The sequence below is a fragment of the Echiichthys vipera genome, assembly GCF_963691815.1.
Source record: "Echiichthys vipera genome assembly, chromosome: 20".
NCBI classification, from domain to species: Eukaryota; Metazoa; Chordata; class Actinopteri; order Perciformes; family Trachinidae; genus Echiichthys; species Echiichthys vipera.
The window spans coordinates 3,881,779-3,906,084 of NC_139845.1; the positions used below are offsets into that span (position 1 = coordinate 3,881,779).

The following is a 24,306-nucleotide window of genomic DNA, read 5'->3' on the forward strand; positions in this document are numbered from 1 at the left end:
ACACACACACACACACACACACACACACGCACAAGGTGAAAACAATACACTACAAACATTGAAATTCGTCCTTAACTTCAGCAGTAAAAGTGCAACTGTGTGTTCTGGTTTGTACTCTGAGAAGAAACGGAGCAAGTTTTGACATAAATTTGTCAATGGGGTGCTAAGGGTTAAGCTGTGTGTGTGTGTGCATGTGTGTGTGTGTACGAGAGGCAGACATCTACAATCCGTCAAAACAAACTCCATCAGGAACATCAGCTTCCTGCTGTTCCCTCTCATTAACCAGAGCAGGTTCAGTACCGCTCTCTTTACACTGAGGAGTCTCCAGAGACACCACACACACACACACACACACACACACAAACATGTATCAGTGTCCCACAGGTAAAATGAACAAATGCCTTCAGGAGAAACATCACATCTGAGGACTCGCAACACGCCGTGCACACAAACATCCACTGTGTGTTTAATTGCTACCCCCCGTACGCTATCTCGTGAATGAAATACATGTTCAGCCTCAGGACACGGCAGCTTCTCTCTGTATCGGTGATGACTGATGGGTGTTATATGTTTTTTTTTGTTGTTCATTCAGATGCAGAGTCCATGGAGGAAGAGGCGGAGTTTAACTGGGAGGAGTACATGGAGGAGACGGGGGCTAACGCCGCCCCTCACACCACCTTCAAACATGTGAGTGACTGCGTATGATCTGCGGGTGAAGTCTCATCCCTCAGTGATCCTTTAAACACAGCCTCGTGCATAAGTACCATATGTAGAAAGCCTTTAAGGACATGCTGGAGAGAGCCGGGCCACGGCATCACAACGCTAACGCAGCTCAATAAAAACGCTCCCGTCGGCCTTGTTCTTTTTTTATGATGCACAAGTTGTTAAAATGACCTTTGCCGGCGTTTAAAAACAAAACTCAAGGGTAATTACTGAGGAACAAAAGAAAACAATAAGCTGTGTGTGTGTGTGTGTGTGTGTGTGTGTGTGTGTGTGTGTGTGTGTGTGTGTGTGTGTGTGTGTGTGTGTGTGTGTGTGTGTGTGTGTGTGTGTGTGTGTGTGTGTGTGTGTGTGTGTGTGTGTGTGTGGACCCCCAACTGCTCGGGGCGCTGACCCATTGGCAGCCCCCTCGCCCCCTATCTCTCCATTAACTGCATGTATATAGGTCCTGTTTGTGCATGTGTGTGTATTTCGGGCGTGTGTGTGTGTGTGTGTGTGTGTGTGTGTGTGTGTGTGTGTGTGTGTGCGTGTGCGTGTGCTTTTGAGGAAGGTCATTTCAAATATTTTCACTAAACTAATAGAGACAGAAATGTAAAACGTGAATCAAATATTTAAGAAAGAAGCAAATATTGCAAATGGGGGCCGGGTGATCAATCACAAAATCAACAAACTGCTGCCAAAGTCAAGTTCAAGTTAAGTTCAAGTTATTTATCATCATTTGCAATTACAGAGAAGCTCCGTCCAACAATGCTCATTAAAAATGGATAAAAAGAAAAAATCATGCAAGTAAATGAGACTGTGAGGGCGCACTCCCACTGTGCGTCCGTCCCGTGCCCCGTGCTTTAGGGTCCTTGTCCCCCCCTCCAGGCCCGTTTGTACTCACACTACCTGGGCCTCGGAGAATGCTTCTTGCTGCCTATACGTCATCACGCCGTAACACGTCACACGCATTGATGACGTCATGGCGATGCGTGGCTTTGTTTCCAGATCTTTCCGTAGACCTCAGAGTTTTTGTGCGTCTTGTCGACTGTTTTTGAATCTTTTCATCGACCAAATCTGCAGTAAACACTCCACCTCCGCATCACACCAACGTGAACCTTTCACCGCCATTGTTTTAAATGTCCGCGCATGGTCCCTCCTTCTTTTTTCTACGTCCCAACAGGCGCACAGGAAATGACCTCAGAACCGCCGTAGGCCTCGTGCTCGTACACGTGCGCACGCTCATGCTCGTACATGTGCAAACGTGCTTTACTAAAGCCCACCTCTCCCAAACGAGCCGTGGTCAGCAACCGTGCCGCAGCTAGACGCGGTACGGTTGCACTCACACTGGTCAACTAGACTTTAGCCGTGAGTCGTGCTTGGGAACGGTAGGGATGGACAGTGTGAGTGCGCCCTAACACATAAATTAGTGTTAAAATGGGAATAAAATATAAAATATATATATATATATATATATATATGTATATATTTGTGGTAGACAGTAATTGCAAAATGATTAAACTGTATTGTAAACAAAGATGTAGTATAAGTTTACGCGCGATGAGAAGAAATAAATATATACAGGGTTCATGCAGGTGCTTGAAATCCTTGAAAAGTGCTTGAATTTAGGATAAAGTGCTTGAAAATGCTTGAAATTTTATCCACAGTTCACAACAAATGGCTGTAGAATAGGATTTAATTTAATTTCTTATCCTTCAGTTATTACAAAAACACAATTTTAGCTGTTTAAAGCATAACACCATCTCTTTTAAGGTGATAAGAAAGTGAAATAATAATTGTACGGGTATGTATTTGTAGAAATAGGCAGTAAGGTGCAGGAAAAGCTTGAAAATGGACCTTTGAATTTGACTTTGTGAAAGGTTTACGAACCCTGAGATGCAAACAAGATTAAAACAGAAAGTAAAAGTATATGAAAGTGACAGGAACTGTTATCTGAATAGGACCAAAGTGCTCCGTCTGTTTTATGTTTCTTTCCCAGGAAACAATTTGTAATAATAACAATAATTAGAGAATCAAAGGAGCTGCACTCAACATTCAGAACATTAATAGAGCTGTAAACAAACAGAGTGGAGTGACGGCTTCATGAGCAGCCGTCAGTTGTGATAGCCGGTCCGTGTGCGTGCGTGTGTGCGTGCGTGTGTGCGTGCGTGCGTGCGTGCAGGTGGTAGTGATGGGCACGAGTCAGGGCTGCAGCTATCAAATCTTTTTGTAATCGAGCGTTCGACAGAATATTCCATCGATTAATGAAGTAATGGGATAAATATATATATAAATAGTTATAATTTTAAATTATTATTATTGTTATTATCATAATCACTGCTTGACTTTGCTTCAAGTCGATAGACGTCAAATTATCTCAGACACCTGAGTCAGGAAACGTCTCACAGCTGAAATTCTGCAGAAAACTGATTCATCAGATTCACAATACACTTAAAACCTGTTTCTGCACGATCAGCGTTTTGTGACAGACATGAGAGGACAAGGTGCTCTCTGCTCTGGTCTCTTCTGCGGACTTGAGTCGGTTCAGACAGACGCTCACAGTCCAGGTCGGCTGAGAGGTCAGCTGAGCCGCATGTTGTCATCACCAACTGGGCGACGTGTTTAACATGTCAGAGTCACCTGTTAAATCTCTACCTGCTGCTGCTGCTGCTGCCTCACAGGACCCCACACATCAACAGGAGCTAAACTAAGGGCGCACTCACACTGTCCTTCCGCACCGTGCCCCGGGCTTTAGGGTCCTTGTCCCCCCCTCCAGGCCCGTTTGTACTCACACTACCTGGGCCTCGGAGAATGCTTCTTGCTGCCTATACGTCATCACGGCGTAACACGTCACACGCATTGATGACGTCATGGCGATGCGTGGCTTTGTTTCCAGATCTTTCCGTAGACCTCAGAGTTTTTGTGCGTCTTGTCGACTGTTTTTTAATTTTTTCATCGACCAAATCTGCAGTAAACACTCCACCTCCGCATCACACCAACGTGAACCTTTCACCGCCATTGTTGTTGTTGTTAAATGTCCGCGCATGGTCCGGGGGGTGCACTCACACTGGTCAAACGCACTAGGCTTTAGCCGAAAAAACGGTTTTGGCCCGGTACGGAAGGACAGTGTGAGTGCGTAAGTATTCAGTATCTGAATTAACGTCTCTGTGTCACCAGTCAGACACCGTTCACTGCTACTACCGTTCCCACCCCGGACACATCTCGTCTGACGTGAAGTGCAGGCAGAATTCATTCACGCGCTTCTAAGAATCTGCAAGGGAAATTTCATATTTGTACATGAATATTTATACGTTTAAATAGTAAACAAAAGTGACCTTGAAGAGAGAAAGCAGTCAGAACGTGTGGGCGACGCTCAGCCTGAGCGGCTCAGGTGGTGGTTTACATTAAAAATGGAAATTAAAAAGACTTTACGGTTTATTTTGGAGCTGTCAAAGTGTGTGCTTTTATTGTGAAGGACTGAAGTTTGGTCCTGGATGTTTTGACAGCATTGATGTTAATGTGGACGACCAGCAGCTCCCAGTGTTTACGGCGAGGACATCAGGGCGTCCGACTAGGGCCGAGAGAAGCTCACGGCTAATTCACCAGTGTTGGCGTCCCTTTGACCACTCTTATAAACACAAAGATGAATCATGTTGTTAAAATGATATTGGGACCCAAAGATAAGAAGTTAGACTTTAGTTTAACACCTTTAAATCAACTCAAAACATTACACCATCATTTATATTTGGAGGTTAAACAGAAAGTTTTCCGACTGGTGACGCAATCCCATTTTTCCAATTTACTTTCCAAGACAAAAAGTTGAATGAAGTGAATATTTTCATAATGGCCAGGGGTGAATCTGAGGGCGCATTCACACTGTCCATCCGTACCGTGCCCAAACAGGTTCCACGGGTAAAGTCTAGTTCGTTTGACCAGTGTGAGTGCAACCGTACCACGCCTAGCTGCGGCTGGCTTGCCGACCACGGCCTGTTTGGGAGAGGTGGGCTTTAGTAAAGCACGTTTGCACGTGTACGAGCACAAGGCCTACGGCGGTTCTGAGGTCATTTCCTGTGCGCCTGTTGGGACGTAGAAAAAAGAAGGAGGGACCATGCGCGGACATTTAAAACAATGGCGGTGAAAGGTTCACGTTGGTGTGATGCGGAGGTGGAGTGTTTACTGCAGATTTGGTCGATGAAAAGATTCAAAAACAGTCGACAAGACGCACAAAAACTCTGAGGTCTACGGAAAGATCTGGAAACAAAGCCACGCATCGCCATGACGTCATCAATGCGTGTGACGTGTTACGGCGTGATGACGTATAGGCAGCAAGAAGCATTCTCCGAGGCCCAGGTAGTGTGAGTACAAACGGGCCTGGAGGGGGGACAAGGACCCTAAAGCACGGGGCACGGGACGGACGCACAGTGGGAGTGCGCCCTAAGAGTGACAGTAAACTGAATATCTGTGAGTTGTGAAGGTAACAAGACATTTGAGATTGTTATCTAATCCACATTTTTCACCATTTTATAAACCAAACAACTACAAACAACAAACACCACCCCACAAAACAAACAATTTACATCCTCCATGAACACGTTGAGCTGACAGGAGAGGGCCCGAGTGGCGAGTGCAGTTTATCCTGGATGCGAGGTCTTTATCCACCTCAGTCGACTCTGCGTTTGACCGCGCAGAGAGCAGCTGTCTGCCCCGATGAGGCTCACAGCACTCAGCTGCCAGCAGGAGACGTGTCCGCCGGTAATTTAAGACTTAAAGGAGTGTGTCGACGGCAGCGTTTCACATTCTTACATCACTCCCAGCGATGAATGGTAATAAGGGCGGATTAAGGAGATGTGGGGGTTTTTATGAGCGTTGTCGGACAAACTGTCTTGTGTGGTGATTCTGAGCGGGCGAGGTCTCTCAGGGAGCTAAATTGCCGTGTTGGTAAGTGGATTGAATCACTGGGAAACAGACCATGAATTCCCCAGAAAAATGTGATTCAGTAAAGTGCAGCCTTCCTCTCCCTCCCTCTCTCTCTGTGTGTGCCTGGACAAATTGAAAAAGTGATTTCTCTTGGGCCTACACACACACACACACACACACACACACACAGACACACACACACACACACAGAGAGTTAGCTGCCCTGTAGCTCTCTTACATAAGCCAGCCAGAGTGATACAGCACGTTTGCATTGTTGTAGCAGGAAGTCACAGGGCCATTTGTATTGTGTGGATTTCTAAGATGTTGGCTTTTTCCATTCACTTGCGACTGTGTGCGTTTGTGCTGCGCGTTGAATGTGAACATCCTGTCGGGCGTGTTGTGCTCTCAAGAAGTGTATAAGCGGCCTATGGGCATGAGGGGGAGAGGGGGGAGGGAGAGGGAGAGACAGAGAGAGAGAGAGAGAGTAAAGGTTTTTCTGCCAACACGTCACTTTAAATGGGTGTGTATGAGACTTTAGGGCAACCAAATCATCATTATCCATTAATATTAATTTTCTTTATTTAATTGACTAATTATTCATCCAACAATCCAAAACCTACAACTGTTTTCAGTGGATAAAAGCGTAAAAAGCAGCATATTATACCGTTTATTTCCTTAAGTTGACAGAACAGAATGGTTGTGGATGATTGACGCATCGCTTCAACACTAATTGTGCATCTTTGCATCAAACGCAACTTGCAGAGATTTGGCCTGTTTTTCAGAGATTTCCTGACTTTTCTACCTTAGTGAAATGAAAGAGGGTATAACAGCAACCTAGTGTTGCATTTCCAAAAAGTCAAGGGATTAAAAAAGACACTGATTTAAACATCAACACTGTGATCACGATGATTTAAAACGATTACGCTCTGACTTTGGAAACATCATGCATTTATTGAACTTGTCTTTTTAACTGTGGATTCTTCTTTTTAATATAATTATACTGAAAAACATTTTTTTTAAAGTTTTAAAATATAGACATATATACGTATAACATACAAATATATAGAGATTTGAATAATATAATATAAAAGTAATAAATATAATTAAATTAGATCAAAATTGACTATAAAAAGAGTGACCTGCCTTAGTATATCAGGACCGAAAGAACAAGGTTTCCTCAGGAGGGTGGCTGGAGTCTCCCTTAGAGAGAGGGGGAGAAGTTCAGCATCCGTGAGGAACTCGGAGTAGAGCCGCTGCTCCTTTGTGTTGAAAGGAGCCAGTTGAGGTGGTTCAGGATCATCTGGTAAGGATGAACCCTGGGCGCCTCCCTAGGGAGGTGTTCCAGGCACGTCCAGCTGGGAGGAGGCCTCGGGGAAGACCCAGGACCAGGTGGAGAGATTAGATCTCCACACTGGCCTGGGAACGCCTCAGGATCCCCCAGTTAGAGCTGGTTAATGTGGCCCGGGAAAGGGAAGTTTGGGGTCCCCTGCTAAAGCTGCTGCCCCTGAGACCCGACCCCGGATAAGAGGCTGAAGATGAGATGAGATGAGACGAGATGCCTTAGTATAAATTCATGATTTTTGAATATCAGGCTTTTTTGATTCGTATTTTTGCTGGAGTTGTTGAAATGCTGCCGTGTGTACACAAGTCAATCCAATGTAATTTAGCCCCCCCCAAAAAAACTACTTTAAAGTAGCTTCACGTTTGTCTTTGTCGCTTGTTTAAAACAGGAGCCTGTACGACAAGTTTCCACATCAGTAAATTCAAAACACTATTGTCCTAAACTAACTAACGTTTGAATGATCCTGAACAGAACTTGGTCCTGTCAGATGGAGCTCTGATAGATGGCTGATTAGCTTTTCATAACTCGTCAACTGTTTTCCAGATGTTTCAGGACGCGTGCGAACTCTGACTCGTCCTTATGACCTTATGACTCGTCCTCTGATCGTCTCCTTAGAAAAAATAACAACAGCGCAAAGACAGAATATTCCTCTGATGTCCTGCTGTCGTGTCTCTCAGGTGGAGATCAGCCTGCAGAGCAGCTTCCAGCCCGGCATGAAGCTGGAAGTGGCCAATAAGAGCAGCCCGGACACGTACTGGGTGGCCACCATCATCACCACGTGCGGCCAACTGCTGCTGCTGCGCTTCAGCGGCTACGGCGAGGACCGCAAGGCCGACTTCTGGTGCGATGTCATGACGGCCGAGCTGCACCCGGTGGGCTGGTGCACCCAGAACAACAAGACCCTCATGCCCCCCGAAGGTAGGAAGAATAAGACACACACGCACACACACACACACACACACACAAGGACCCGAGGCGTACGCACAGAAAACATGCAACACACTCTCGCACAAACACACATAGTGTTATTTTTAAAGGGAGAATGGGTTCATTGAGAAACGTTTTAGATTGTTTTCTGTCGTTTTGTTGTGTTCACAATCTAATCAAGTCAAAAAAATGATTGAATGGTGCATTTGATCGTCCTTTTTATCTACATTTGAGCATCATCTCCCCGTTAATAACCATTTAATCTGATCCTGAAGCACTTTGAAAAAGTCATTTTCAACATGAGCGCTATAAACGCATCATTCATCGTCCTCCTGACGTTTAATAATAATTAGGATTGAGGTTTCACCGCAGTTATTGTAGCAAGAAAAGTCATAAATTAGTGGTTCAGACGCCACAAATACCCACAACTGTGTGTAATACAAGCTGCACTGTTGGAGACACTCGTCGTGCAGTATTTCTCACTGAAAGGTCTGATGCAGGGATGTCAAAGTCAAACACATCAGAGGGCCAAACAAACGAATTTGCTCCAAGCCGAGGGCCGGACTGGTTCAATGTTTATTAAAACTCGTTAAAATGATGCATATAACCTATTGAACCAAGACCTAACACAGTGTACCGTATTTTATTTAATAGTTAAATGAATAATCACATATTTTTGTACGGCTCTGTCAGTGATTTCAAATGAAAACATTTTCAACAGGCAAACAGCAAAAAAGAAAATGTCCTTCAAAATAAAATGTGTTCCTTAATATCAAGATAAAGACACACAGCTTTGTAAACATGTGCTCTGCCTCCCACCGAGCCTGAAACACCCTGTTCTCATCGTCCACCTTCAGTTTAGCCATTATTGGGGAGTTTTACCCACTTGCGGCGCTGCAGTGAGTTCGCGGGCTACCGTTGCATTGTGGGTAATGTAGTTTTGGTGTGTGAAAAAAACACCAGTAGGCGGCTGTGGCGTGCGGGCCGGTTCTAATACTCATCAAATATCATCCCGGGGGCCAAGATCATTCATTCAGCCCGCGGGGCTTGATTTTGACACCCATGGTCTAATGGATGGAGCGCGGCACAACTTTCAATACGCAAACAGAGTTTAAGGGTGTGTCTACATCCGTTTATGTTGAACTTTTGGAATGGAAATAAGGCTTTTGCACGTTTATAAAATAGAAACGCCGCCCTTTGAGGAATAGGTTGAGGCTTTATGAATAAACTTTCTATTTTGGGGGCATTTTAATGCGTCTTTTAAGTATAAATGTCAGGAGAATGTTGTGCACCAAAGGTCGTTGCAACCGGGGAAGCTGCCGTTCAGGAGCGCTGTAATCTCAAGGGCACTTCTTCTTTGAAGGAAAATTGCTTTGTCAACATAAATCTGTAAAAAAAATGAAATGAAGACCCTTAAGTTTATTTTTTCTTGCAAATTAAAAAAAAAAGATGTGTGCCTTGTGATTTTTCAAAGGCGTTTCCATCCTGAATGCAAGAAATCTTGATGTTGATGAGCATGAAAAGACACTTAGTGGGCCGATAGTTGATTCACCACATGTATTGAGGAGTGTCAGTTTGACCTCGACGCACACACGCAACACGTGACACTTCCTACTTTCATCTTTCAAAGAATGCTTTAAACCAACTTGAGTGGAAAGACGGGTTTCCCTCAAAGTGCTTTGATTGTCACGACGGTTCAACTGTCATTTCTCTGACTAAAAGAGAGGTGATGACGAGGGTGTGACGTTAAACTTGAGCTCAACCTTTCAAAATAAAGCTCCTCCAGCAGCCCTTCTTCCTTCTGTCCCTTTCACAATATCACAACTTTGCCATCGGACACATTTCCGCCTGCAGTCGGCCCCTCTCGTCCTCAGATAGATGACTCACCCTCCCCTGCCGCGTTCAGACCGTTTATATTTTCCCAACACTTCCCCGCTGATGGATGGCGCGCGCCTCCGTTGTTGTGGCGACGACCTGGATACGTTTCCACCTGATTCGGGTGTCCTCGCCGTCACACCATCTCTGAATGTCCTTTTCACTCAGCGACGGCCTTTTCCAGCATCTTCCTCTTTTGTAATTCGCAGCAGGCGGTTCAAAAAAATGTCTGCGTTCACATTTACATGCAGCAGAGATGAGTTATGTAGGTTTTCTCGCCCGCTCAGCCGAGGAAAAAGCAGTGACGTAGGGTCACTGCAGTAAGCGAAACAATAAGATTATGAAGGATGTGAACACACTAGCTGAAGCTGAGTCTGGTGGCTTTGAAGAGAGCGTTACGACTCCAGTTCCCAAGGTAAAGCGGTGGAAATATTCTAAATAAAGCATAAACTTAAACAGATATTGATATTTTAGATCCTTTCTTTAGCTGGCTAAAATACTTTCCTCACACCCTCGTCCACAGCAGTTCATATCGCTCTCTTCAAAGCCACCAGACTCCACTGACAAAAACAGTCATTTTACCTCACACAACACAGACGCTGCTGATCTAGAGCTGCCTCGATCGTTTAGGTTGTGTTATTTTGTGGGGACCGCCACCTAAATCACTGTAGTGATACTGGATAATAACTATGATAAAGATCACATGAAGCTACGTCATCAGACAGAAACCAACGTCAGGTCACGCGGGGAAACGTTTTTAAAAGGAAAAAGCATTTGAGGCTAAAACATGCGTGCTGCGACCAAAATATTTAATATATTATTATGGCGTTGATTTATATAGTGCCTTTCTCAATGCACTTTACAGAGTCCAGGTTCCTTTCATTCACACAGGCAGACAGACATACATACATGGTGGTGGTTAACTACGTAGTAGTCACAGCTGCCCTGGGGTAGACTGACGGAGGCGTGGCAACTAATCAGTGCCTACGGCCTCTCCGACCACCTCCTCAAACATACGGCAGTCATACACTTTCACACGAGGCAAGGTGGGTGAAGTGTCTTACCCAAGGATGAGACAATCATGACACAAGTAGGACAGGGTGGGGTTTGAACCACTGACCCTTCGGACATTGGCCGACTCGCTCTACCAACTGAGCCGCAGTCACCCCAAATATACACGAAACACTACTGCAAATCTACAGAATGATATAAAAACCTCAACGGACCTGACCTTTAATTTCTTTGCGCAGCAAATGATCAAACTGTTGCTGGTGAAAATGCAGGTGTCTTTAAACATGGCCTCTTAAAAACGACATTCATATACATCTGTAACGCTTCGTATAACACCTTTAAACTCCAGGCAGAATAATAAAACAATAAACATGATCCTCTGTCAGCTGAGAATATTCTTTAGCATCCAAAGTGTGCTTTTGTGTATGTTTGAATGAGATATTGTACGTTTTACATGCTCGTGTTTGATCCAAAAATTTTTATTTGACATATAGAAGTGATTCAGTGGCCGCTGAGCTCAGCTACTATTAACCGTCTCTTCCTGCGCCGCTCAGAAAACTTTAATTTCCCTTTTTTCTTTTAATAATGACGGACAGCTGACGTCGGCGTGTGTAATGATGCAAACCGAAGCGTAACCCGCGTAACGACGGCGGTTCTTCAATCCCTAAAGATGCTTCGGCAAGATACCGTCAATTTTTCTGCATTTTAAAAAGAGGACTTTGTTGCTTCGTTTCAAGGCTTTGCATCATGTGCATATTTCCTTGTGTGTGTGTGTGTGTGTGTTGCTAAGTTCATAGAGTGTGTGTATTACATCTGTGTCCCAGTGTTTTATTTGTTCCCTTTTTTTGTGTGTTTCTCAGATAACATTTACCTAAGAAAAGGTAAGCAGCTCTAACAGTGCCTCTGACTAACTCGCCTGCACTAGTGGCTAACATGAACTCAACACTGTGTTTAGGCCTCAGAGCTGCATGTGCAGTGTGCTTCCTCCTCCTCCTCCTCCTCCTCCTCTTCCTCTTTTCACCTCTCTACAGGAAGTGACCTCACAGCTCAGTTGCCTTGCCTCCTCTTGCATGTGGCTCCTGTCTAGCTGAGTGTCTTAGCAGAGTGAACACACACACACACACACACACACACACACACACACACACACACACACACACACACACACACACACACACACACACACACACACACACACACACACACACACACACACACACACACACACACACACACACACACATATATATGTATATCCATGCATGTGCAATTTTCAGTTGGTCCTTAAGTCAAAATTATTTACTTTCACTTTTATTTACGTCTGTTAAAACACACAGACACACACAGGCGCGCACACACACACACACACACACACACACACACACACACACACACACACACACACACACACACACACACACACACACACACACACACACACACACACACACACACACACACACACACACACACACACACACACACACACACACACACACACACACACACTGGTTGGTGCCAAGCTGTGCTCGTATGATAACTAGTGCAAAACGCAGCAGCTCGGAGAGAAATGGGGTTCTTTGATAAAGACAGATCCTCTCAAGCAAACCGTGTCCTGCATCAGAAAAACACGTGGCCAGTCTGTGTGTGTCTGTGTGTCTGTGTGTGTGTGTGTGTGTGTGTAATGGGTGTCGTTGGAAGATAAAATCCATACGCGTCACCAAACTGTCCTGAGACACGCAGACTTTTAACCGCTGATGTTTTGGTGTCTGACGGCAACTGATCCATTTAATTATGGATTAATCTACTGATTCTCTTCTCGAATGAATCGATCGCTCTATAAAATGTCAGAAAATAGAAAACAGTAAAATAGAAAAGATAATGTCTTTATATTTCTTTGATTTGTCCAAAGAAATTCAGTTTAATATGATTAAAAAACAAAGAAAATCTCCATATTTGAGAAGCAGTTCTCCCATTTTTGCATGCATCGTTCCATTTTTCATGATTTATCGATTATTAAAAAGAATATTGATAAATTCTTCTGTCAATCGACTAATTGTTTAATCGTTGCGGCTCTTAATTAGTCTGTAATCATAAACAGTCTCTGATAAACTATATTATAGGTGCTTTGTGGAGACAAGATGCAGAGAAAGTTATGTATTGCATTCACTTCTTTTTGTATATTGGTTTTCCTCTCTCTAAGGATGTGAGTGGGTTGGTTTGGTCAGGGATGTGTGGAGGAAGTCCACATTATTTGGCTTGTGATGTGAATGAAAATCGTATAAAAACATTCAGAGAGCGGAGACCTCAGCCGAGGCCGTGCCCTATCTGGCAACAGAGAGAGAACAAAAGGGGCCTCCGTGTCAGATCCATCCGTGGTGGGGTGCACGACCCACAGAGTGAAAAACCATCAGCTGCTGAACGGAAAATCTGAGCTTTTGCAAAAGACAAAAGTGGATGCAGGCGATATAAGACATATAAGACATGAGCAGGAAGAACGGGAAAACTGTCGGATCGCTTCGGTTTAAAGAAACACAAACGAGGCAGAGCGTTAACTGTAGCAGCCAGACCTTTCTCCAGCGCTGTGGAGATGCATCAGGCAAAGCGAGACTAGTTTACAAGTGCGTTAGCTTCTTAACTCAAAGCTAACATTCGCTTACTGACAGCTCACGCGTTCTCTCCAAGTCTTAGGGTGCTAAAAAGAAAATCCTGGACATGTTTAGTTAAGTAGAGGCGGCGTTTCAGCCCTTGGTTGCGTATTGTTGCACTTATTGTTTTCAGAGTATGACGCTGTAATAGGCCCTGTGAACCGGATCAGTTACTTGGGCTAATTCTGCACCCTTTAACTAAGTTTCATGGAAATACCGACCCAGTCCCAGCCTGGTCCTGGTCCTGGTCCAGTCCCAGCCTGGTCAGATGCGTACATGAACTGATGAAGCCTCTTGGATGAGAGGTGAGGTCCATTTGCTTTTGACTGAAATTGCTTTGAGGATAACGACGACCTGGACACATGAGAACATTCATAGTTTTTCCATTATAATGCTGACGGATTGTCTTGCAACGCAGCAGAATTCTCTGAACCTGAAATCATGCGCGTACCTCGTTCACTGAAGTCTTTTCTCCCTGGAAAAGATATTTCCTCCTGATTGACTGTGTCGGAGACACAAGGCAAGTGGTCCTGCTGGAGACCGGATGGAGGAGGCCTTTGAGAGGAAGAGAGCCAAGTATAATGAGCTGGCAGGTGAATGCCGAAGCAGGGGATGGAGGACCTGATGCAACCCCATCGAGGTCGGATGCAGAGGATTCGCTGGCCAGTCCCTCATCAGGGCGCTCAAGATGCTAGGAGTGAAGGGGCTGCACAACAGGAGAGCCATCAAAAACACCAAGCGGGACGAGTCGTGGGCGAAAGCTCTTAAGAGTCAAGCCGGGACTTGATCACCCCGGCTGGGTTCCCTGGGCGAGGGTGTCTGTTGTGAGACCCGAAACACCCGATGAACCCACGTGTCAACACTGATGATGTGTGACAGGAAAGGTTCTATGGTGTAATGGTTAGCACTCTGGACTCTGAATCCAGCGATCCGAGTTCAAATCTCGGTAGAACCTTATTTTTTGGGCGGTAGTAGCTCAGTCCATAGGTGACTTGGCTGGGAACCGTAGGGTCGCTGGTTCAAGTCCCTGTGTGGACCATGTATGAAGCGTGGACTGGTGGCCAGTTCGTCTCCTGGGCACCGAACCCCCAATTGTTCGGGGCGTCGGTCACTGGCAGCCCCCTCGCTCTAACATCTCTCCATTAATTGCATGTGTAGGTCCTGTCTGTGCATGTGTGTGTATTTCGGGCCTGTGTGTGTGTTACATGATTAATAATAAGAGTGAAAAAATTCAATTTCCCTGTTGCGGGATAAATAAAGTCATTCTTCTTCTTCTAGTAAGGACCAGTTACGCACAAAGCAACTGTGATATACCTCGATACAGCACTAGGAGTAGGTGCAAAACATGACAATTGGACAAACCACATACAGTATAACAAAGTCTTAAATCCCTCGCCAAACTTGCTTACTCACTCATGACACACACACACGCGCACACACACACACACACACACACACACACACACACGGTCTCCCTCTCAGCTCCTGCACTTTAACTGCTCCTCTGCTGAGTTAACTGATGCGTTCAGCAAAGCTTTTGTGCTCATCCAATCAGGGGCGCTCGCATTAATCAGCATCTCTGTCTGCAGGGGCCGCGAGCGCTTCTGTTGTGTGTCGTTTGCTCATTTTTAGAAAAGTAAAAAAGTCATTTGAAAGACAGTTTGAAGGGGTAACCATCGTTGATTTTCCCACCTCACCTATGATGACTTTCCTGCTCCTCCTGCAGCTGGAATATACGATGAAGGGGAACCTGTTATTGTGTATTTATCATAATGATAATATCCATTTTAATAGGAAATTGCACACAAGTTTAGAGGAGTAAAGGCAGATCTATGAGTCTCTGGCAGGAAAAGGTTATTTTTTAATTTATTTCTTAACATATGGAGGGTGTTTTGACTGTATATGAAGCCTCAGGGCCGGCGAGCTTGTTAAGACAGTCTCTCATGTGTGTGTATGTGTGCGCATGTGTGTCAGAGACATTCATCCGTTCATGTAAAGAGCTTTTTAAAGCCCCCATCACAAGTTTGGTCATGTGGTAAGGTAGCTGCTTGCTGAACAGATCCCGACAGAGATCATTTGCATAATGAATTCACCACACTGCTTCCTGCCAGAGCCTGCTGGAGATGATGCTCCCAGATAGACCCGTCTTCTGCTCCTCCGTGTGTGTGTGCGCGCACGTGTGTGTGTGTGTGTGTTTAAGAGGCTGCATTCAGGCTGACAATCGCATTGTGGCCAGAAAGACACAAAGGGGCTGCTTTAGTTTGGGGTGTGACCTTTGTTAGGTGAAACATTTTGTCTTGGATGATTGATGCTTCTGGATGAGGGAAATGAGGATTTGATAGAACGATTATTGTCAGAGAACAACACACAGTCGTTCTTTAGGTCCTGCACATAAAACATGTCGGCCTATTTTATATTGAAAACAGAGGGATGAACACGTCCTTAAAGAAGTGGGGTTACATCCAGGTAGCTGCTACATACCCCCACCAGATTGAGACAGAAGGACGTTGTAAACTCAGTTTAAACTGGTTTGGTCCAGCTTAGTAATGTTACATTCACTAGTTCCCACAGACTTGAGCATAAAGGGCCGAATGATTATCTCCAACATGTTGGAACATAGTCACAGTGTTACACTCACTTTAAGGGCGCTTTCACACCTGATAGTCGGTTTCTAGTCCACTTCCATGGTCCGCCCCAGATGTGAAAATGAATATACGTGTATATTTGTGGTTCTTTCACATCTATAATCTGGTCCGAACCAGTTGATGACGTGCTGAAGTGAACCAAAATGTAGCTGCACTTCAGCTCAATAAAGGTCTGGGACAAAAAAGCACTTCACTCATTGGTCAGATGGTTGGGGGGCGGGCACAATAACGTAGATCCTAAACTGCTCTCCGATTGGTCAGAACGCTGAGAACGTAAACAGAGTGACGACAGACAACGCACCCACCATGAGTGATGTCACAATGGAGAGACGACTGATTTTGGCGTTGGTCCTCGGTTGTTACATAGTGTGTTGTTGTTGTTGCGGTGACACCGGAGGGACTTCATCATGACGTAAATCCCGTAGCTGCCTACAGGAGCTGGGTTGGTGGTGGCACGGCTTTCTGCAGTTAATGCGGACCCATCGCGTCAGATCGCGTTCTCACCACAAATGAATCGCACCAATTGTTTCTGGTAGAAGAGGTTGTCTGGGTCCGCTTGTTTGGTCCACTTCTCGTTCTCACCTGAGTTCGATCACTGCATTCACACCTGCACAAACGAACCGTAGCGAGTGGAAACGCACTCAACTTCGATTGAACCGAACTAAACAAGGCTGGTGTGAAAGCGTCCTTACACACCACGCTTGGCAAACTGGTTACCCGTCTTCTACAACAACTCCCTGCTCATTTCGGACGGTTACTAAAAGCTCCTACGCTGCTAATTTAAGGCCAGAAATAAAATGCCTACCCCAGCTTTACGTAACATTTTATATTGGCGCTCTACACTGCAGTATTGCAACTTAAACATGCTTCTTCCATCACTGGCAACCTGACACACACACACACACCTTGGCTGTATGCTCTGTTCCCGTGGGGCTCTTTAGCACTTAATGCAAACACATCACTCAGGTAATTCATATTTACACAAATTGCTCTAATATGCCCTGCCCCGTCATGAAGGGAGCTATTAAAATCACTGTATGGCGTCTGAAACTGTCTGCACACACAACCCTCTCAGTAAACGTACACACACTGCGTGCCATTCTACATGCAGTCGTTACGCTCACGGCCTATTTGGAAAGGCCGCCGGTTAAAATGGAAGTATAGGTAATTGTTTGAATTGACTCGGCTCTCTACCCCGTGTGCGTTCAGGGCCGTTCATCTCCATGCCAGTGCGTAATGAATGGAGGAGACGGAGAGGGGGAATCAAGCGTAATTTGCTCCCATTAACTCTGATTAGAATCGGTTGCACTGCCGTGATCGCGGCAGAAAAAAAAGGCAAAACACTGAGACGATTCTTCTTCTTCGTTAATTACAACATTGATTATCTAAAGTAAAGCTTTTTTTAAACGAACCCCGTGCACAGAGCAGGGAGTGTTTGCAGAGACGAGGAGCAGGAAGAATATGCAAATGTCAGGCTTCATACATGTATTTTCATATTTGTTTTTTTAATGCTTGATATTTGCATGGAGCAAAGCTTTGGTGCAGCCGGGGAGGAGGTTTAGCTCTGCGGTGTGGGGGAGGAGGAGGAGGAGGAGGAGGAGGAGGAAGGGAGGGTGTTTTGAGGATCTCCTCCCTCAAGGTTAATTATGCACTTATTGTTATGTGAAAGTCAGGCGTTCACCTCTGTGTGTCTGCTGCCTTTGGGATGGAAATGAAGAAAAATAGATCATTATTTATATGAAAAAAAGCACTACAGTATAATGGAAGTGCAGGATGGGGGAGGGAAAAGGGGGGAGGGGGAGAAAGAGAGACAGAGAGGAGAGAGAGAGAGAGAGAGAAGGAGGTGGAAGTTTGCATGTTTGAGCTTCTGCTACTACCGTTCGGCTGAGCTCTAAATGGCTTCATGACTAATCTCAGCAGGATCTGTAAAAATAGTTTATCTATTTCCGCACACCCGAGATCGACGTGTGTGTGCGCGTGTGTGTGTGTGCGCTCGTGCGTGTGTGTACGCTCTTACAAAGTCCAGCAGCAGCAGCAAGGAAAGAAAACAGTCTCACAGGAAAACACACTATTATTAAACAGGAGTACGGAGAGCGACCGCACCACAGAGACGTCCTCTGTTCACGTCGCAGGACAAAAAAAAAACGCTCATTTATTCGCCGCCAAGTTCCACAGTTGTTGATTTGTTTCAGAGTCCAGAGATTTGGTCTCATGAGTCAATTATGTATTTAAAATCCTGCGCGGCCTCTGTGTTTTAATATTTATTAGTTTAAGCTCTGATTTAAAAATAACTTCTGTAAACAACTGTTTCCGAAACAGAAAAGGCTGAAAAACGACATCATGTTTAAATATGTCATTATCTGCCTCTAGAGGTTCTCCTTTGATCAAAACAATAACAAAAGACGGGACGTGGTGGAGCAGCGTGGGATCATGGGAATTGCTGTCTTCATGTCAGTCTGTTAGGATTCCTTCAGGAGGTTTTCACCACCCAGGGCTCCTCCGCTCCAGAATAAGTGATTAAAACACTGAATAAAGCAGTTTCTCTGAGGTTTGCTCAGCTCGTTTTAGTTAAAAACGTCCGATTCCAGTTGAAATATAGAGTTTTAAACAACTGGTTAAGTGCCTTCTTATCGTCTCTGTACCCTATCATCTGTTAATTTCATTTTAATCTGAGTTATTCATTATTTATCATCCTTTAAAACGGTCTCATCTCATCTCATCTTTAGCCTCTTATCTGAGGTCAGGTCTCGGGGGCAGCAGCTTTAGCAGGGGACCCCAAACTTCCCTTTCCCGGGCCACATTAACAATAACAGATGCACCAAAGCAAAAAGGGACCGTATCATGTAATTATGACATCTGTAACAGGTGCAACAACGTTTCCTGCGACCAGATTAGGATTTTCACCTATATTGTCGCTGCAAACATACTTTATTTCATGCTTGTACGACCTCATAACTACGCATTAATAAACCGCCAGAGAGATAATTATCTCATCTCATCTTCAGCCTCTTACCCGGGGTCGGGTCTCGGGGGCAGCAGCTTTAGCAGGGGACCCCAAACTTCCCTTTCCCGGGCCACATTAACCAGCTCTAACTGGGGGATCCTGAGGCGTTCCCAGGCCAGTGTGGAGATCTAATCTCTCCACCTGGTCCTGGGTCTTCCCCGAGGCCTCCTCCCAGCTGGACGTGCCTGGAACACCTCCCTAGGGAGGCGCCCAGGGTTCATCCTTACTAGATGATAATGCCCCCAGAGTTATTTTACTTAGGTGAATGCAATGAAAATGGACGGACGCTGACGAGCACTTAGTTTGAAGCGTGCTTCAGAATAAGCCCTTCAACTGATTACAGCTCAGCACTTTTATTTTGAAGTGTAATCACAGAGAGAAGCTGAAGTGTCGTCTGAACAGTAGCACTGAACGCAGGAAAAATGAGTCCACTGATGCAGAGAGATATGCAGAGAGATATGCAGCTGGAGCAAAATATCTCAATTGAGATTTAACCCACTCGTTTCTAGTGATATACACTGTTAAAGTGGATTCTTCTGCCCACTGCGGGGATATTTAAACTTCAAGAAGAGTGGTTGTATGAGGTACTTCTACCTACAGTAGGGAAGTAGACAGGAGAAGAGAGAGGCAGCAGCTAAACGTCTCTGAGCCGACTAAAAAAAGGCCCATCTATAAATATCAGTTTAAGTGTTTGTTATATTTAGAATATTTTCACCGCTTTGCCTCGCTGTCAGACAGCCCTGTTTACACACTGGGGAAACTGAAGCCATTGTCTTTCTGCTCTCGTCAACGCCACCAGCCTCCATTGAACAGTGGAGTGCATCTTGGAGCGTATTGGAGCGGTACGGTTGTCGTCCACGGCCCGTTTGGGAGAGTTGGGCTTTTGTAAAGCACGTTTGCACATGTACGAGCACGAGCGTGTGCACCAGCACGAGGCCTACGGTGGTTCTGAGGTAATTTTCTGTGCGCCTGTTGGGACATAGAAAAAAGAAGGAGGGACCATGCGTGGACATTTAAAACAATGGCGGTGAAAGGTTCACGTTGGTGTGATGCGGAGGTGGAGTGTTTACTGCAGATTTGGTCGATGAAAAGGTTCAAAAACAGTCGACAAGACGCACAAAAACTCCGAGGTCCATGGAACAGAGTTGCTGCTCAGGTGCTTCCTCGACCGGTGAGTTTGCTCGTTAGTCTTGTTAATTCCTAATTAAAGTGCCTTTAAAAATACCTTCGCCAACAATGACACAAACAAGCGTAAGAGCAGCGACTCCTGTGTTTCTGTGAGCTTAAATTACTGTTTTTGTTAATGGAGTCTGGTGGATTTTACGAGAGCAACGGTAAGGCGGCGAAAATGTTCTAAATAAAGCGTACACTTCAATCAATCAATCAACCAATTAATTATCTTTATTTAACCAGGTAAAAAAACCTCATTGAGATTAAAACCTCTTTTCCAAGAGTGACCTTGCCGAGACGGCTGCACAAAAGCAGAACGGTTACACACAAGACACAGATAAAATACGACCACACGCTCAAATTGAGCTTATTTCTCTGTCTTTTATAAATGTCTTGAACTCCCCCAGAGTTACTCGACGCGTCAGTTCCAAGTCCTTCTACACATGGTTGCAGGTGGACGGGGCAGAACATTTAAAAGCCCCTTTTTGCCCCAGTTCAGTTCGGAGTCTCAGGACCTGCATCTGTATGAAGTCCTGAGAACGCAGGCCACATATCTGCTGAGGTCTGTACGTGTAAACACAAATATGTAGGCCAGGATTAGATTTATAAATAAAAGTCAGCCAGTGAGAGAGTCCACGGACATACAAAGATGACACTGAGGTGCTAGGAATATATTTAGCTGCTGCCCTCGTCCACAGCAGCACATTTCTTAGTTTAGTGCCACCGGAGGATCCACACACCGACTATGGACCTCATGTAACAGCACCTAAACTATCCCTTTATCACATGGGTGTCAAAGTCAAGGCCCGCGGGACAGATTCGGCCCGCGAATGAATTATCTTGGCCCCCGGGATGATATTTGATTAGAATTAGAACCGGCCCACACGCCACAGCCGCCTGCTGGTGTTTTCTTTTCACGCACCAAAACTACATTACCCACAATGCAACGATAGCCCGCGAACTCACTGCAGCGCCGCAAGTGGGCCGCCTCGGCTTCATTATTCATCAGCATTCAGGGCAGATGTCTACTTTCAGCAACTTTCCGTTTTTTTTGGCCCTCTAGTGTATTTGACTTTGACATCCCTGGTTTAGTGCCACTGGAGGCATCTACTGTAGGTAACACACCGACTACGGACCTCTTGTAACAGTACTTGAACTATCCCTTCATCAGACATCTTTGAAAAGTTTATTTTATGTTGTGTGTTTACTGAAGACTTGGAGAAAGTCCAAATAAGATCTTGCACACGGCATTGAGCGTGTGTACTCTGTTTCTTGGCTCTGGAAAACAGAACAACACAAGAAATGTTTTTAACAAACACACCGAGCCAAACAACCTATTTCCATTATCAGCATGTTTCAGTGTATGGGCTACATTTCATTTTCACTTCAGCTTGATGCTAATCACCGCTGCGGGGAATGTCAGTTCACACAGCGTGTCCTAGTCATTCTGTAACTGTGACTCATTTGGCAACGACTCACCGACTCCAACAAGTGTCTGGGGTTTGTTGTTTTTTGGTGACTAACAGGAAAAACACGCAGGACCCTGAAGGCCGCTCGTCTCGCATCTTCCCTGGAATGTCAGCTCTGAAATTTCGGGAGGTTAGGGGATAAACAGAAGGCCGATATCAGAGGAGTGTCATTCAAAGATACACGAACGCAGGGTTTCTAACACTGTTGCACTGTGGGAAACAGGAAGCGCGTACAAACCACACGTCTCCATGCAAATGAGCTGGAAGTTGTCTTTTTAGCACAACTCTGGAGACGTGGTCTGTGTGTTTGCTTTGTGTGTTCTTGTATCGGTCACATCGTGGAGGTTCACGCTCCGTGTGGAGACGGAAAGCCTTTATTATCACGGCTGCATGATTAAAAACAAGACCGTAACGTGTTTCCGCTGCACGCCGGGCCTCTTCAGCCACAAACAATATGTATTATTATATTATAGGTTGTTTAAATTAAGGGCTTTGCACACAAGTCCATATTTTTTTGTAGGTTTTTTAAATTGTCGTCATCTTGTAACAATAATCTTCTGTTTTATTTTTCTTTTCAATGCAAAAACACAGTAAGAGACAAAAGTATGGAAGTAAATCTGTCATTGGATATTGAAATTAAAAAGCCATTGAATTTCTAGCACTAAATATTTATGCATTGAAATTAAGCATCTGATATTTTTGCCTCTGAAATGAACTCTTCTAATTTTCTCAAATTCTAATTTTCTAAAAACCTTTTTTTCACGTCCTAAAAGCCTCATTTTCACTGTGGCGAGTCCATCGTTTGCACCGACCGTCCAGTGAACATTCGAGGGATCAAACGGCACAGAGAGAGAAAAAAACAGTCTCAAAAACTAAAACAGACCTATAAAAAACAGAGGATATAGATCTTAAGAAGCTGTGTGTATTTCTGTGTCCGACCACAACAGTGAGAACTAGAAAACGGGAAATGCAAGATGTGAACGCTGCAAATATGTGCAATGTTCTTGAGGGACGAGACGCAATTAATCGTACAAATAAAGATAATAACAGATGCACCAAAGCAAAAAGGGGCCGTATCATGTAATGACGACATCTGTAACAGGTGCAACATCATTTCCTGCGACCAGATTAGGATTTTCACCTATACTGTCTCTGCAAACATACTTTATTTCATGCTTTTATTTTGGCTCTGAGATCATACGACCTCATAATAACGACGCATTTATACATCGCCAGAGAGATAATCATCTCATCTTCATTCGCTTATCCGTTTGGTTTTAATTTGCTATTTGATGCTTTCAAAATGGAGTGAAACGCCACGATTGACTGCGGGGATTGACTCACGATGTGTATGGAGGGGACTTTGAGATTGTGGCTCCTACGCCGGGTCCCTGCTGCGCCGACTCTAGCTGCAAAAGTACAACACGGTGACGACTGTGTCCAGGATATTTTGGCTTCACTGTGAAGCAGGGATGCATCTTTATATACAGTCTGTGGTCCAGATGAGTAAATATAATCATCTCATCTCATCTTCAGCCTCTTATCCAGGGTCGGGTCTCAGGGGCAGCAGCTTTAGCAGGGCACCCCAAACTTCCCTTTCCCGGGCCACATTAACCAGCTCTAACTGGGGGATCCTGAGGCGTTCCCAGGCCAGTGTGGAGATCTAATCTCTCCACCTGGTCCTGGGTCTTCCCCGAGGCCTCCTCCCAATTTTTTTACCTTTTATTTTTCAATGTTCACAAATTCAAAACTAAAAATTCAACGTTAAAGAATACAATAGGACTCCCGGTACCGTTGTAATGTTTTTTTTGGACATTAAATCTTTTAAATATGTTCTCGTAAAAACCCAAAACACAAGTTTGAACCTGAAAATGAGCAGAATTTCCCACTAATGTCAGCCTGAATCTGACAGTTTCAGCTCTGATTGAAGCGGCTTGCATATCCGGTCTTAATGCTGACACATACTGTGATGATTCGTGGCGGTGTGACCTCTGTCTCCACAGCCGTTTGAATTCACGCACCATTTACCGCTCCCAGAGGAAGTTACCAGTCGCTCTGTAACCTTTGATACCAGATATTCTGGATGAAACCTGTTTCTGTCCCCGCTGCTGATCATCTCACTCTGCACAGACAAACAGCCACTTCTGCTCTTCAAGAAGCCATTAGACAAAAAAAGTTGTTTTTCTTTCCCTGCCTAACCCTCATTTTTTAATTTTATGAGCAAATTTGCAGCTGTTATTCTGCACATTAACATGTAAACGGCGCTGCTCAATACGTTAGTCGGTGTTTTTCATTTTGATGTGTTTACTTCTGCACGAACCTGCCAGATGCACGCGTGAAAAAAAAATCTGATCTCAGCCATAAATCAGAATTGAGCATTAATGTCTGCAGTGTGAATAACGCCGGCGGAGGCTTTTCCAGGGGACCAAAAACACAGAATATGTGCAAACGCAGAGATATTCATTGTCAAAATACCTCACATCTGCAGTTTTAATGGAAATAAATCTGCCTTGAAAAGAAAAGAAACCCCAGTAGAAATGCTGTGTTTGTGCTCGCGAGTGTACGCATGCACTGACTCACGCATGCTGTTCTCTGGTGA

At 44.8% G+C, this 24,306-nt stretch overlaps 1 protein-coding gene across 3 annotated transcripts in view; it reads left to right on the top strand.

Annotated features, from left to right (window-relative positions):
* Positions 1–24,306, top strand: part of sfmbt2 (Scm like with four mbt domains 2) — a 63,787-nt gene that overhangs the window by 14,116 nt on the left and 25,365 nt on the right. The window contains exons 3-5 of one of the 3 annotated variants that reach the window (XM_083934825.1): positions 593–687; positions 7,636–7,876; positions 11,632–11,652. In XM_083934825.1, the coding sequence (XP_083790951.1) occupies positions 593–687; positions 7,636–7,876; positions 11,632–11,652 (357 nt within the window). Of the gene's footprint in view, positions 1–592; positions 688–7,635; positions 7,877–11,631; positions 11,653–20,136; positions 20,240–24,306 lie in introns of those variants that run through there. The other 2 variants (XM_083934826.1, XM_083934827.1) reach the window with 2 other exon arrangements.